Source organism: Balaenoptera musculus, chromosome 20 (assembly GCF_009873245.2).
Source record: "Balaenoptera musculus isolate JJ_BM4_2016_0621 chromosome 20, mBalMus1.pri.v3, whole genome shotgun sequence".
In the NCBI taxonomy this organism is placed as follows: domain Eukaryota; kingdom Metazoa; phylum Chordata; class Mammalia; order Artiodactyla; family Balaenopteridae; genus Balaenoptera; species Balaenoptera musculus.
In genome coordinates, this window is record NC_045804.1 from 35,021,475 (window position 1) to 35,034,364 (window position 12,890).

The 12,890-nt window shown below is 44.1% G+C and overlaps 1 protein-coding gene across 8 annotated transcripts in view; it reads left to right on the forward strand.

Annotated features, from left to right (window-relative positions):
• Positions 1-12,670, forward strand: part of YPEL2 (yippee like 2) — a 64,280-nt gene extending 51,610 nt beyond the window's left edge. For all 8 annotated transcript variants that reach the window (XM_036836462.1, XM_036836461.1, XM_036836460.1 and 5 more), the window contains 3 exons: positions 2,946-2,989; positions 3,999-4,107; positions 7,953-12,670. In XM_036836462.1, coding sequence (XP_036692357.1) covers positions 2,946-2,989; positions 3,999-4,107; positions 7,953-8,042 — 243 coding nt within the window. In that variant the 3' untranslated portion in view covers positions 8,043-12,670. The remainder of the gene's footprint in view (positions 1-2,945; positions 2,990-3,998; positions 4,108-7,952) is intronic.
• The last annotated feature ends 220 nt before the right edge of the window (positions 12,671-12,890 follow it).

The window sequence follows — 12,890 nt, forward strand, 5'->3', positions numbered from 1 at the left end:
AGCAAAAGTTTAAAATTTTGATGAAATTTAGCAGTTTTTTCTTTTATAAATTGTGTTCCTGGTGTAGTATCTAAGAAATCTTTTCTAACGCAAGGTCACAAAGATTTTCTCCTGCATTTTCTTCTGAACATCCTCCATTTTAATTTTTGTACAGGCATATCAATTCTGAGCTACAAAGATCATATAAAATGAAAGCATTGCTAAATACTGTTTAGTGAAACTTTTTTTTAAAGATAAAATTAAATAGATAAAATTTCTAGTATTTTCCCCCTACCCTGAAGGATTGTCTTGTGTACCTTCTGGGGGGACTGCTGCCCTGAAAAGCTCTACGGTGCTGCCTCTCTCCCTGCATTCCCATTGTGCCCAGCAGATAGCAGGTGATCTGTGAGTCTTTGAGAAGTGAATGTCTTTTCCTGCCATAAATGGTGAAGCTGTGTTCCTTCATGTTGTCGTTTTCCAGTCTGCTTTCTTCTAGAATTTGTTTTCCCATAACCACCTTCTTCTAAGCTCTAACTTGAAGATCTTGATAAAAGTTTCCTCGAGGGTGGCACTCCCAATTATCCATAATGTAGGACCACAGAATTATACGAGAATATAATTTTGGAGCTTGAAGGAGACTTGGAGGTCAACTAGTCCAAATCCCTTATTAAAATCAAACCAAAAATAAATGAACTCTGGTAAATTCACAGACTAGAATATGACTCAGCAATGAAAAGAGAATGAACTATTGATATATACAGCAACATAGATAAATCTTAAAAGAATTGTGCTGTGTGAAAGAAGCCAGGCAAGAAACACTACATGCTGTATGATTTCATTTATTAAAAATTATGGAAAATACAAACTATAGTGACAGTAGACAGTGGCTGCCTGAGGATGAGTGGGAAGAGAGTGAGGAGGGAAGAGATGGCTGGATTGAGGGACATGAGGAAACTTTTGAATGTGACAGATAGTCCATAATCTTGGTTGTGGTGATGATTTCACAGGTATATGCAGGTATCAAAACTCATCAAATAGTACACTTTAAATATACACACTTTATTATTGTATGTCAGATATATACCAATAAAGCCATTTAAAGAAAAAAAAAAGGAAATTAGAGGCAATTGACTCATGCAATAAATATTTTATAAATGATGCCAGATTCATGCTATGTGTTGTGGGTTCAGAGAGAGATTGAAGACATGGTTCATGCCTTCAGGGAGCTCACAATCTAGTGAGTGAGTTAGACAGAGAGACAATTTAAATCCAGTATGCTAAGAGCTAAGAAAAAGGAACAGGCAGGGAACAAGAGGAGTGCAGTACATGGGTATCAATGGGTACCTCTTCCTGAGGAGGTCAGAGAAATCCTTACGAAAGGGAGGAAGCTGAGCTGAGGCTTAGGATTGGTCACGTGGAGGAGCCTCCCCATCTCAGGGAAGATGGTGGTCAGAGTTGGTGAAATGCAAGTTCCAGGAATTGCACGTGGTTCGGCCTGACTAGAGCAAAGGACACAGTGGGAAAGTAACAAGAGAAGAGACTGCAGAGGTTGGTGGGACCAGATCGTGAAGCTTTTGCTATCCTGGCGGTGCTTGGATGTCTTGTGCTCCAAAGTTGAACTAACAGGTTGGCCAAATATAGGGTCTGTGTTGCTGGGACGTTGTCTCATCCAAACACTTGGCATGGCCTTCCAGGTTCCAGGTTTCGAGGCTGTGACACTCCTATTCATGCTCAGTGCTAGCCTGGAGCTCTTATGTTCCCCGGGGATGTTTCAAGACCCAAAGGAAAGAGAGCTGGTTTCAGCCTGAGCAGCAGCTGGGGAACATCTGCTTGCTGCTCAGAGCTGCACCTGGGAGCCAAGGCGTCTGGTACATTTGTATGTTGGAGGCAACCAACAATCTAGCTTCCCCAAAGGCAGTTTTTCCACAGGTCAAGAATTTTACCTTTCTCTCTGGCTGGCAGCACTGATCCCTAAAGTCCTGTGCTTCTGACAACAGCTGTCTCATGGGCAGTGATCTGTGTCCCGTCTGGTTCTCTCCTACCCTTTGGTCATCTGTTAACCAGTCACCCATAGATTTCTCCAGCCAGTGAATAACAGAGGTCATGGGAGAGTCCCTTATTTGTTTGCTTGTTTATTTATTTTAAGAGTGGTCTTCAGAGCAGACCAGGATGTTTAATTCAGGGTACAGTTGTCAGGCCACATTAAAAATGCAGGCAGAAATGCAGTACATGGATGGCTCATGTCAGCCAGACGTTTCAGTGTAACCAGAGGAGAAAAACACGGATAGGGCCTGTGTTACTGGAAGTAGATGCCAAATCGCACGGCAAGCTCTGGCTCCTGTTTCTCCTGTTCCCTGCCATCCTCCAGCCAGAAGAAAGAAGTTCCTCTTTAAGCTAGAAGTTAAAGTGGGATTACTGCTTAATGAGCATTCCTGTGATCTAGAGATGAAGTTGCTTACACCTCAAAAGGAGAGCTTTCGTGCTGCCATTTAGGAGGATGGTCTAGCAGTTAGGATTTCCAAGAAAGCAAGACCAGTGAGAAGTGTGGGTTTGGTGGTTTATTCTTACCTTGGGGATTCTTTGCTGTCTTCTGCAGGGTTGAACCAAGAGGGCAAGCAGAGGTGCTTGTGCTGGTTTCCATGCCCTAGCCGACTTGAAAGCTGTGGGCAGTACAGGTGGCTGAAATCAAGTGGGTCCAGGAAAGGCCAGTGTGGATTAATGGTATTTTCTTACCTGGGCTGGTGAAAACAGTCCGAGCGTGGGCTGACCCGGGCTCTGTAGCTCTGTTTATTCTGCCTTCTCCTCCTCCCACCATGCCATCTGCTAGCTGGAGGGTTAACTGGCTCACTGCTCCCTTTTAGCCGTGTCAGCCCTGCAAGGTCATGATTGTTGTGCTTTGGGGCTGGTTTCCCGAATGGGTGGGTGAAATGGATCTCTAACTATCGATTTGTCTTCTTGCATTTCAGTCGTTCCAAGGAAGTCAAGGACGAGCATACCTCTTTAACTCAGTGTGAGTGTCTCTGAATGGTACATCCATTGTTCGGTGCAAATATTGAGGGGTGGGGAAAAGCAACGCTCAATGATAATTAAACAATGGAACCTGTCCTCTCTGACACACACACACACACACACACGGAGCATTATTTACCACAAGTGGTAGCCAGTCATCCTTGGGGACTTTGGGGGGGCATCATCTTTGGCTAAGAATAATATAGTCACTACCCCCAGTAAGTACAGAGGGCTGTAGTCTCCTAGGGAAGAAGCTGAAGTGCTTCTGAGAGCTTCAACATGGGAGGTCTCATAACTAGACCTGAGATGTGTCTCTGGGGAAGAGAAGGAGGGCGAACAGAGGACACCAGGATCTGCTGGAGGACTAAGGTTGGAGGAGCCTTCATAAAGTGGAGTTAGTGAAGAGCCTCCATCCCCTCCTACAGATGCACAGTCTGCCACAGCCCTCAGCATTATTTACAGCTTTCTCTAGGAAAGCAAGCCTGATGAACTGTGAAAATGGAAATCTAGCGTGTTCAGTCTAAAATAATAGGTGCTCTGTGAAGGAGTCTATGTATTTGATAGATGGGGCTCACCCATCCTTGTGATCAGGACAGGACTGTGCCGTCATGATTGACATCTCTGGCTGCAATCAGTCCTCAGAAAGCTCTGAGGACCTGTGCTCATGGCTGTGGACTTCAATGTGGTTGTCAGTTTGTCCCCTTCAATCACAAGGCTAAAAGCATTTGTTAGAAAAATTCTGAGCAGAGTCTCAACCATAAAGACTACTTTTAGTAGACTCATTGAATCAGAACTTGCAGATCTGAAATGCATCTCAACGGAGACGTTTCCCTGTGGCTACCTTTTCGGAGGTTATTCCTGGTTTCAGTTAGAGATGATGCTCTTCTCAGTGTTGGCTTCCCTTCAGGCAGCTGTACTCAGTTAATTTTTTGCTGCAAGTCCAGCTTGAACAACTGATGGTGAGCATGTGCCTGACGCCCCGCTCTCTCTCTCTCTGTCCCTTGGCACAGAGTTAACGTGGGCTGCGGGCCGGCAGAAGAGCGCGTGTTGCTAACAGGACTGCACGCCGTCGCAGACATTTACTGTGAAAACTGCAAAACCACTCTGGGCTGGAAATATGTAAGTACCAAGGAGTCTGACTGGTGGAGAGAGGGCTGTGAAGGAACTGGCTGAGAGCCACACGTTAGAAGAATGTTTTCTTCTACTTGCCTCCCGTGGCCTTGTGGGATTATCTTTGACCAGGATGGGAAACTCAGCTCAAAGAGCAGTTCCTGGCACACTTCTGTTTGCCACACTCATCCCCTTTCCACTGACAGTCACTCCTCATACTCCTTTCTTCACCTGCTCCTGATACACGCACACACACACACACACCCCCTCTCAATTTAATTAATAATAGTAATAGTAATAATAACAATGGCACATAACATTTCCTGACAACTTACTGCGTTCCAGACGTACATTATTTTATTTACTCTTCACAGAATCCTTAGAGGATAAGGATTTACCCATTTTAATCCCTAGTTTATGGCTGAGGAAACCGAGGCTTAGGGAGGTTAATAGTATGTCCAGTGTTGTCTAGCCATTACATGGCCAAACGAGGAGAGGAGTCCAGGTGGTGGTCAGACTGCAGAGCCCATGTTCTTTGATGCTCCAGTAAATGTCCCCAGAACATCTCTTAGGTCCCAGCCGCTGTGCTAGACATCATCAAATACTGTGTTAATTAATGTCCACTGTCAGATATAGTCATGGCTGGACCTCCCCAACTGGATACTTATTCCTGCACTGTTTAACTCCACAGATATTTTTAACATCTCCTTGGTACCGGGGAGAGCGGGCAGTCCCTTGCCAGGGTGAGAGGAGGTATATGTGTTCAGTAAAAGTCAACTTGTATTATTGTTATTATTATCATTGGCAGATCTTTTCACAGTGCTTTTCTCTGCCCTTTCTCTCATTGTGGGAATATTGAAAAATGAGTCTTCCTGTTTCTGGGAGGGCAATTTATTCCATGTAAAACGCCTCAAATCCCCTGTCCTGTCAGTTGCAGAGGGTCAGTGTGGGGCTGGCTCATAGGACCTGACGTTAGCTAGCTCGGGAAGGAGCCTGAAGGAGTAGTCAGAACCGCCCACAGAGTGATGAGGACGCATCAGTGTAGGTTTGTTGACTGCAGTAAATGCACCACTCTGCAGGACTTTGATAGTGGGGGAGCTTGTGCATACGTGGGAGCAGGGAGCATATAAAGTTCAAAAATGTGCAGATCTTGGGGAGTTACCTGGTGGCCCAGTGGTTAGGATTCTGGGCTTTCACTGCCGTGGCCCGGGTTCAGTCCCTGGTTGGGGAACTGAGATCCCACAAGCTCCGTGGCTTGGCCAAAAAAAAAAAAAAAAAAAAAAGTGCAGATCTAAAAAACTGCTGCAGGTGAAGTCTGCAGTGCAGCAGCATGGCCTTTAGATTCCGTCTTTCCATGTCTTCCTTGAAATGTTCAGAATGAGAACGAAAAAACCTGGACACTGTGTTTCATGATGCCAAGAAGGTTTAACCACAGCTTCCTACGGGAGAAACTGGCCTTGGCCCTTCTCCCCCTGTATGGCCACTGGTCCCCTCTGAGTGATCTGGGGGACCACAGTTCTGGTTTTGATTATCCAAAAGTGTTCTGCTTCCTCTTTGTTTCCCAACTTCTTGGCTGTCTTATTCCTTGAACGTGTGCTGGATTTATATACAGAAGATAAATCTGACTTGGTTGGTTTTGCTCCTTTCTTCAGGTAAAAGGATTCAGTCCTTTGACAAAGCTTTATTAAGAACCTTTGTGCTGGATACAATAGCGAATGAGATCTAGTTCTTGCCCTCAGGGTGTTTATAGTCATGATACCAAGGGGGAAAACCCGCAGGTGAAGTTACAACAGCTGGATAGGACAACAGAGGACCATCCATCTCCCCAAACATTCATTGATCACCTCTCACATGCCAGGCCCAGTGCTCCAACCTTTCACTCTACTATTCCTTCCGACCCTTAATAATAACCCTGTGAAGTACTTGTAATTATCCCAATTTTGTAAATAGAAAGTTTATAATTTTGTAAATTGTAAAAGGAAGTCAGACGCTTCAATGATGCTTCTGATGCTAGGAAGCCGTAGACGTGGGGTTTAGGGGGGATGTTTGTTTCAGTTCCAGATCTAGTGCTGTCTCCTGGAATCCAGTTGTGACATTTTGCAAGTGCCCTGTGGCTTGAGGGGTGTTGACTTTTTTCTTTCTTTTTTTTTTGTTTAATAGGGACACACTGTCACTTTCCTAGTTTTGTTTTTTCCTCCTCTCTATCCTGAATACACTACTATGGAACGATAGGTCCTATTCCCAAACCACATTCCTCTGGTTGTGTACACATCACACACACACACAGACACACACACACAAACGGAGCCGGGGAATAATGAGGTGTCAGGGAAATTACTGCTGAGCCCACAGCTCTTGTATGTGTGTGGTGTGTTTGCACTTTCTCTCGGTGCCCCTCCCCTCTCCGCTATGTGGAATGATTCCTCTCTCAACAAGAGGCTGGAGTCTGAACTCTTGTTCTGAGACCCGGAGCCCCTGAGCTCCAGAACAGAAGATACAGTCCATACAAATGCTGCCCAGAATCTATCGACAGTAGGATTTATTTAGCTCCTTCCTAATTTAGGGACTCGGGAGGGAGAGCTGATGTCCACTGCTCTGCACGTTGAGCTTTGCCATCTGATGACCCTGATACCCAGTGTTTTTCAGATGATACACCGAGATGGTTTTCTGTATCTGTGTCTGCAAATAGAATATCACCTTGATCCTACTCCTAGGCAGGACTTATTTCTGTGGGGCTTATTAGCTGGGAGAGCCTGCAGTGCTGTAAGTTTCAGCTGGTAACCTCCCAGCTGGTTTGCATTGGGTTTGCCCTTCTCTGGAGGCCTGGCAGCTGGGTAGGGCTCAAGGGCTGCCAGGTCCTTCAGCCTGGAGTTCATACAGCTCCTTTTTCCCTGGAGAAAAGCAATGACGGAAAAACAAACTTAACACATCTGACATGGAAATAGCAAGATAAGAAATAAAAGAGAGAACTGTTTGGCCTCACAATATATTTTGTCTCTGTTCCTGAATGTCTTTTCTCTAAGCCTAGCAAGCACAGTTTAAAACACAGTGGGAATTCCCTGGCAGTCCAGTGTTTAGGACTCTGGGCTTTCACTGCCGAGGGCTCGAGTTTAATCTCTGGTCGGGGAACTAAGATCCCAGAAGCTGCACAGACGGGCCAAAAAATAATAATAAAATAAAATAATGACACAGAAACTTTATGGATACCTCCATAGGGCAGATTTCTGGTAAACATCAGAAACCAAGTGCCCCTAAGATTTTATACACACATACACACACACACACACGCACACACATACATATATATATAGATGGATCTATCAATGAACAAAACATGAAGTTTATCTTGTGGTAGTGGGAGACAGACAAAACACAAAATAGATATGCAAGTTATACCGCATGTTTGAATGTGGTAAGTGCTGTGGAGAAAAATAAGGCAGGAAAAGAGGGGGGCAGGGAGGGATTGCTGCCTGGGAAGTTGTGATTTTCAGTAAAGACCTTACTGAGATGGTGACGTTTGGCCAGAGACTTGAATGAGCAAAGATCCTGAAGAAACGCTATTGCAAATATTGAGAAAATATTTAGAATATTTAAATTCAGAACATTTAAATTTAAAATATTTAAATTCTATTGTAAATATTGAGAAAGTCCTGCTGATGCCTCAGTGCTGCAGTTAAGCCGAGGGGACATCGTGTGCTGAGTGGTAGGAATTCTCAGTGAGTCTGGGTGACGCCGGAGCCAGACTTCAGTGGTCCTGGTACCTGTCATTGGCCCCGCCTTGGCTCCTGTGCTCCAAAAGTCATCTGCTTGTCTTCGGTCATTCAGTATCTTTTCTCTTCCTTTGTGTTTCCTAGGAACATGCCTTTGAAAGCAGCCAGAAATATAAAGAAGGCAAATACATCATTGAGCTAGCACACATGATCAAGGACAATGGCTGGGACTGATTGGAGAACATCTACCCAACCCAGTGTCCACGTGAATGCCATCCAACCGAACATTCTACCCAAGCGTGAGAGAGTGACTGAACACTTGGTTCCATCCATTTAGGGGCCTTGCCATCTGGGGCATTCTCCCACCCTGCCACCATCTTTCTGGTGACCAGCCTCTAAATTGCTGTCTCTCTGTCTCTTTGCTTTGTATCTGTTTGTGAGTTGATCCTGGCTTCTCTCTCTGTTCTAGTGTTGGCTGAAAGCAAAACAACGAAAGGAACAGATGCCTGCCTGCATGGCGGCAGCCCACTTTGATAAAGGCCCCAGGGCCCTTGAAGAGCTGCCTGATGGCCTCTTGTCAGGAGAACAGTGGCACAGCGCAGGGGTGTGAGGAAGAGGGGAACCATGAGGGTCCCGGGTGGGTAGGGGACGGGAGGGTAGAGGTAGGAACAAACTTGTGCTGCTCCTGGAGACCTGGGAACTTAGGCTTGAAATAATCGACTTGTCTAAAAGGACAAAGAGAAAAAAAAATACCTCATGACTGCATTCTCTCTGATCAGAAGCTTCTGTTCCTGACACCAAATGTGCCAGGTTAGCAAATGAGCACAAGAAGTGGCCCTAATTCTAGCTGGCAGGGCAGGGGCCGGCCTGGTTCCCCTGGGCCGAGCTGGGGAGTGTCCTGGCAGCAGTGAGTGACTCGGGAAAAGCCCAGATGGTTTTGATGACTCTGATGCCTCACTGCTCCTCTGGGTAATCATCTTTGCCTCTTCAGCCACTGTAGGTGACAGGAGAGGGGACTGCCATTTGCAATGGGTGCAAGATCCAAACGTCCCAAAGGCTTTGACCAGCAACCAAGTAAAGTCAGTGATGGAGGATAACAGGGAACAAAGGGGGGTGCAGTTTAGGAGCTCCTGCAGAAATGGCTCTGATACTGGGCCAGAGAAAATAAAAAGTAGAACCAGTTAGCAGTTCTGACTGACCTTTTCTTCTGAACCTTAGTAAGAGAAGAGCATTGTGGCAGGGAAAGGGGTGGGGTGGGGTGGGGCATTGCCGGGAATAGTTTAGGTTTGAACCATAACAGGTTAAGTGCATCTTTCTTCTTTGGTATGCAGTGGCTTCACTGAGATCAGCAATTCTTTGTACGTAGAGTTTTGGGTGTTTTTCTCCAGTTCTATCATTGTAGATCGTGGAAAACAAAGTCCCAAGGCTTTGAGCTTAGTGATAACCTGGCTGGTAGATTCCTCATGCCCCTAGCTGTTCTCTTTTACTTGAATGTTTTGTGTGGAGACAGATCTGTCAATTTGATCCAGCAATGGGAAGGTCTCAGATTTGATGTCAAACGGCAAGTTATAAATTCCAGTATTACACCCCACTCCCCACCTCCCCATCCAAAGTTCGTTATATTAGGGAAGTGGAGAACAAATCCCTGTAAGGCTCTTGAGAGAGAGAGGAGTTTGTTACGTTTAATCAACACTGTGAAGTCTGTTCTACAGCAATTTAGCCAGTACATGGTGCATGACCGAAACTCATTTAACTGAGTTAATTTCATTGCTTAGACTGAAAATATTATTATTGCTAAGATATGTGTAGGTTTTGTTAGGTAATTCTCAGCATCTCATTCCCCAAGTAGGCTGATCCCATAGGAAAATTCACCTTAAAAGTCACGAAAGAGTGAGTTCATGGAGATGAGAACCTGTAAAATTCTTAACCAAGATTAAAGCAGCCAACCCAGGACATTTTCAGAATTGAGCCAAATTCCCAGAGGGGGCGAGTCTGTGGTGGAAATGCCTTTTTGAGTCTCTGTGTGTTGATTGTGGAACGAGGGGCTGAGATGGGTGTGGTCCTGCCCAGCCCCAAGTTTAGCAGCAGACAGCTTCTGTAAGACAAAGAGGATTCTTAAAAATCGAATTTTGTTCCCGAAGGCTTCTTGCCCACATCTTTTGGTGCTTTTAGTAGCCTGGGAGATTAAGTTGTTCTCTCCACGTTACTAAAAAGCAGACTGAGGTTCAGAAGAAGTCTTTTCATTTGTGATCCCAGAGAAATAGTTCCTCTGGCTCCCAGGCCCCAGATCTCAATAAAAAAAAAAAAAAAAAAAAAAAAATTTCAACTTTCACATTCCTAAACTGGCTTGCCAGCATAGAAATCATAGATTCCCCTCCCCATCCCTGCTGAAGGCAGTGGCCCTCATTTCTGTATTTTGATTAGCCCCTTCACTCAGGAAACGTCCTGGCTATTGATAATCCTTTCCATAAAGAGAAGACGGTATGGGGGGGTTGGGGAGGACATGGGTAAGTGTGTAAAAACGGAGCGTGGTGACATAGAAACTGGACATGAGGTGCCCTAGAATTTTCAAGGGGCAGAGGAGACTGATGTGCCACTGTGTTTGTGGGGGTGGGGCCTCTGACTCTTACAAGGATCAGAGCAGGCTCCAGTTAGACCCCGGTTCTGGTATTTTCTTCAATTACTATCCATTGAGCATCCAATGGGCGCATGGCACCGTAGTTGGTGCCAGAGATCTGAGCAGCATGTTGCAACAGGGGAAGAAAACCCAACTCATTAGGCTTTCCCTTTGTGTCAACCAAAAGTGCTTCTTATAACTTTAGCTTCATTCATGGCTTGTCTATCTACCGTCTATAGTATTGGAGAGACCGCAGCTGAGCGATGGAGATGCATCAACTCAAGGCCTCAGTCAGTTCATTTCTTAATTTCCTCACCAAATTATTGACTCAGAGCATAACCAAAGACCTCATCTATTCACCCCTGGGATGTTTGGGGAATTGGAGTTCAATGATAAAGCTAGGGTGGGGTGCAGGGAGTAGGGAAGGGGAGAAGAAGTGAGAAAGGAAAAGGTATAAAACCTTTTATTTATACTGAGGTTCAGAAGAAGTTTTATACCTCAGCCAGCAGCTGCCTTCATTTTCAACTGAAGTCCAACCGGCAGACTCTAGTTCCATCTCCCCTGTACCTCCCTAAGTCATATGGCCTCGGCGGTCCTGGATTACACCCAGCCTGCTGGGCGGGATATTAGTCTCAGTCTGCTGATGTCCACCGATCGTCAGCTGGGCCTGCCTGAGTGCTCCCCCAGTTCCCCTGACAGCAGAGTAAATCTTTACTGGTGGATCAGTGTGTAAAAGAGAGGTGTCCCCTTGACAAAAAGATTTTCAAGTGGATATATAAGAAACAGTTGCTTGTGAAATACACTTTTGTAAATAATATTTAATTTTTTAAATAATATATTTGGTGCTGTTTTCTCAGATCCCCTGAGAGCACTTTTTATTTTCATTTTTAAATGCTGTGGTTTCCTCTGCATTTCTTGAAGTATATCTTAAGGGAAACAGTGATCACCAATATACTCTTAAAAAAGAAAAAAGAAAAAAAAAGATCTCCATCACTTTAGTCTGGACGGAGGCAATAGAGCAATGCCTCTCTGCATTTCTTCCTAATGGAACAGACTCTGCAGTACATTACCAAGTTGAGAATTGAAATATTTTCTTGCACCACTCTTGGCTAGAAAAGAAAATAGATAAAATCAAATAAATTTAGTAACAAATTAGAGTGACTCCTCTTGTTGGAAGAATTTCCAACAGATTGGAGTCTTGGAGTCTTGTTTTTAAGTGTGTGTGTGTGTGTGTAAAGCACTTTGGATTGTGCCTCCTGTTTTCGTTTTTACTGGGGACACTGTACCTACAGTTTACACCTTGGGCACATAAGATTTTTCTTCTCTTTTTCTCTGGTGGTTTTGTTTCTGAGAGGACCAACAGCACAACCCTCGAGGATTTTGTTTTCCTGAGCGTGGAGCTGTTGCCTGTTTGCTCCTTTGTCTTTCTTTGTGTGCTCAACTTTTACAGACTGTAAAGGAAATCTGTTGTTGTGAAGATCAAGCAGAGTCAAAGCTGTGTTTCTCACTGAGATGTGAGTGTATTCATCATGAACCCAGGGCTCCAGCTGTTGTGGAAGCCACATCATGTTAAACATTAAACTGGTTTGGGTAGAAAGAACGTCAATAAAATAATACACATACCTTGGAGGTAAACACCTTTTTTTTTTTTTTTTTTTTTTAAGGTCAGATTGCCTCAGGTTCAGGAAGAGGCTGGGAAATCAAGTCTTGAACACAATCATGTTACATATTTTAAAAAAAGAGTCTGCTCAAATGAGAAAACATGGTAGTGGTCTAGTTCAAGGAAAGAGATATTTAATATTTAAAAATAAAATACAGTCGTGAAATTGGCCAGCAGTGACAGGTAAAGCCAAGAAGAAACAAGCTGTTCTCATATTACCAAATTCTATCTGTCCGTGTGTTTTTGTATAACATTTTGGTGAAAGTGAGAGTCAGTTCCCTTTTCCAACCTGCAGAGACTATCTTTCAATACAGACTCTATTTATGCTTGTGTTTACAAACTGTATTTGTTGGGTTTGGGTTTTGTTTTTCTTTTTTTTTTTTTTAATTAAAAAAATTTTTTTTTCAGTGGCATTTTCAGGTCACTTTGCTTCAATAACAAAGATAATTATTTTCAAGTAATTTGTCTTCACCTTTTCCTGTATTTGTACATAGTGATTCAATATTAGAGAAAAGTGCATTGTTTCTGTCATATTTCCAATCTGTGTTGGTGCTCATTTGAGAAAATAAAGTTTTCAAATATTAATTCTTTGGAGGGCTCATCTGTCTTAATTGACCCGGCATGTTTTATCTTGACATTTAACATTTAAAGTAACTGACAGACCTGTAGGTGGTCATCTGTCTAACCCTATTCACAGATCTGTCAACTGAGGCCCTGAGGGGTTATTTTCCCTAAGGACACTTGGCTGATTGATGAATACAAATCAGGTCTTCTGTTTATCTACAAACATTTCTCCTGGCTTTGG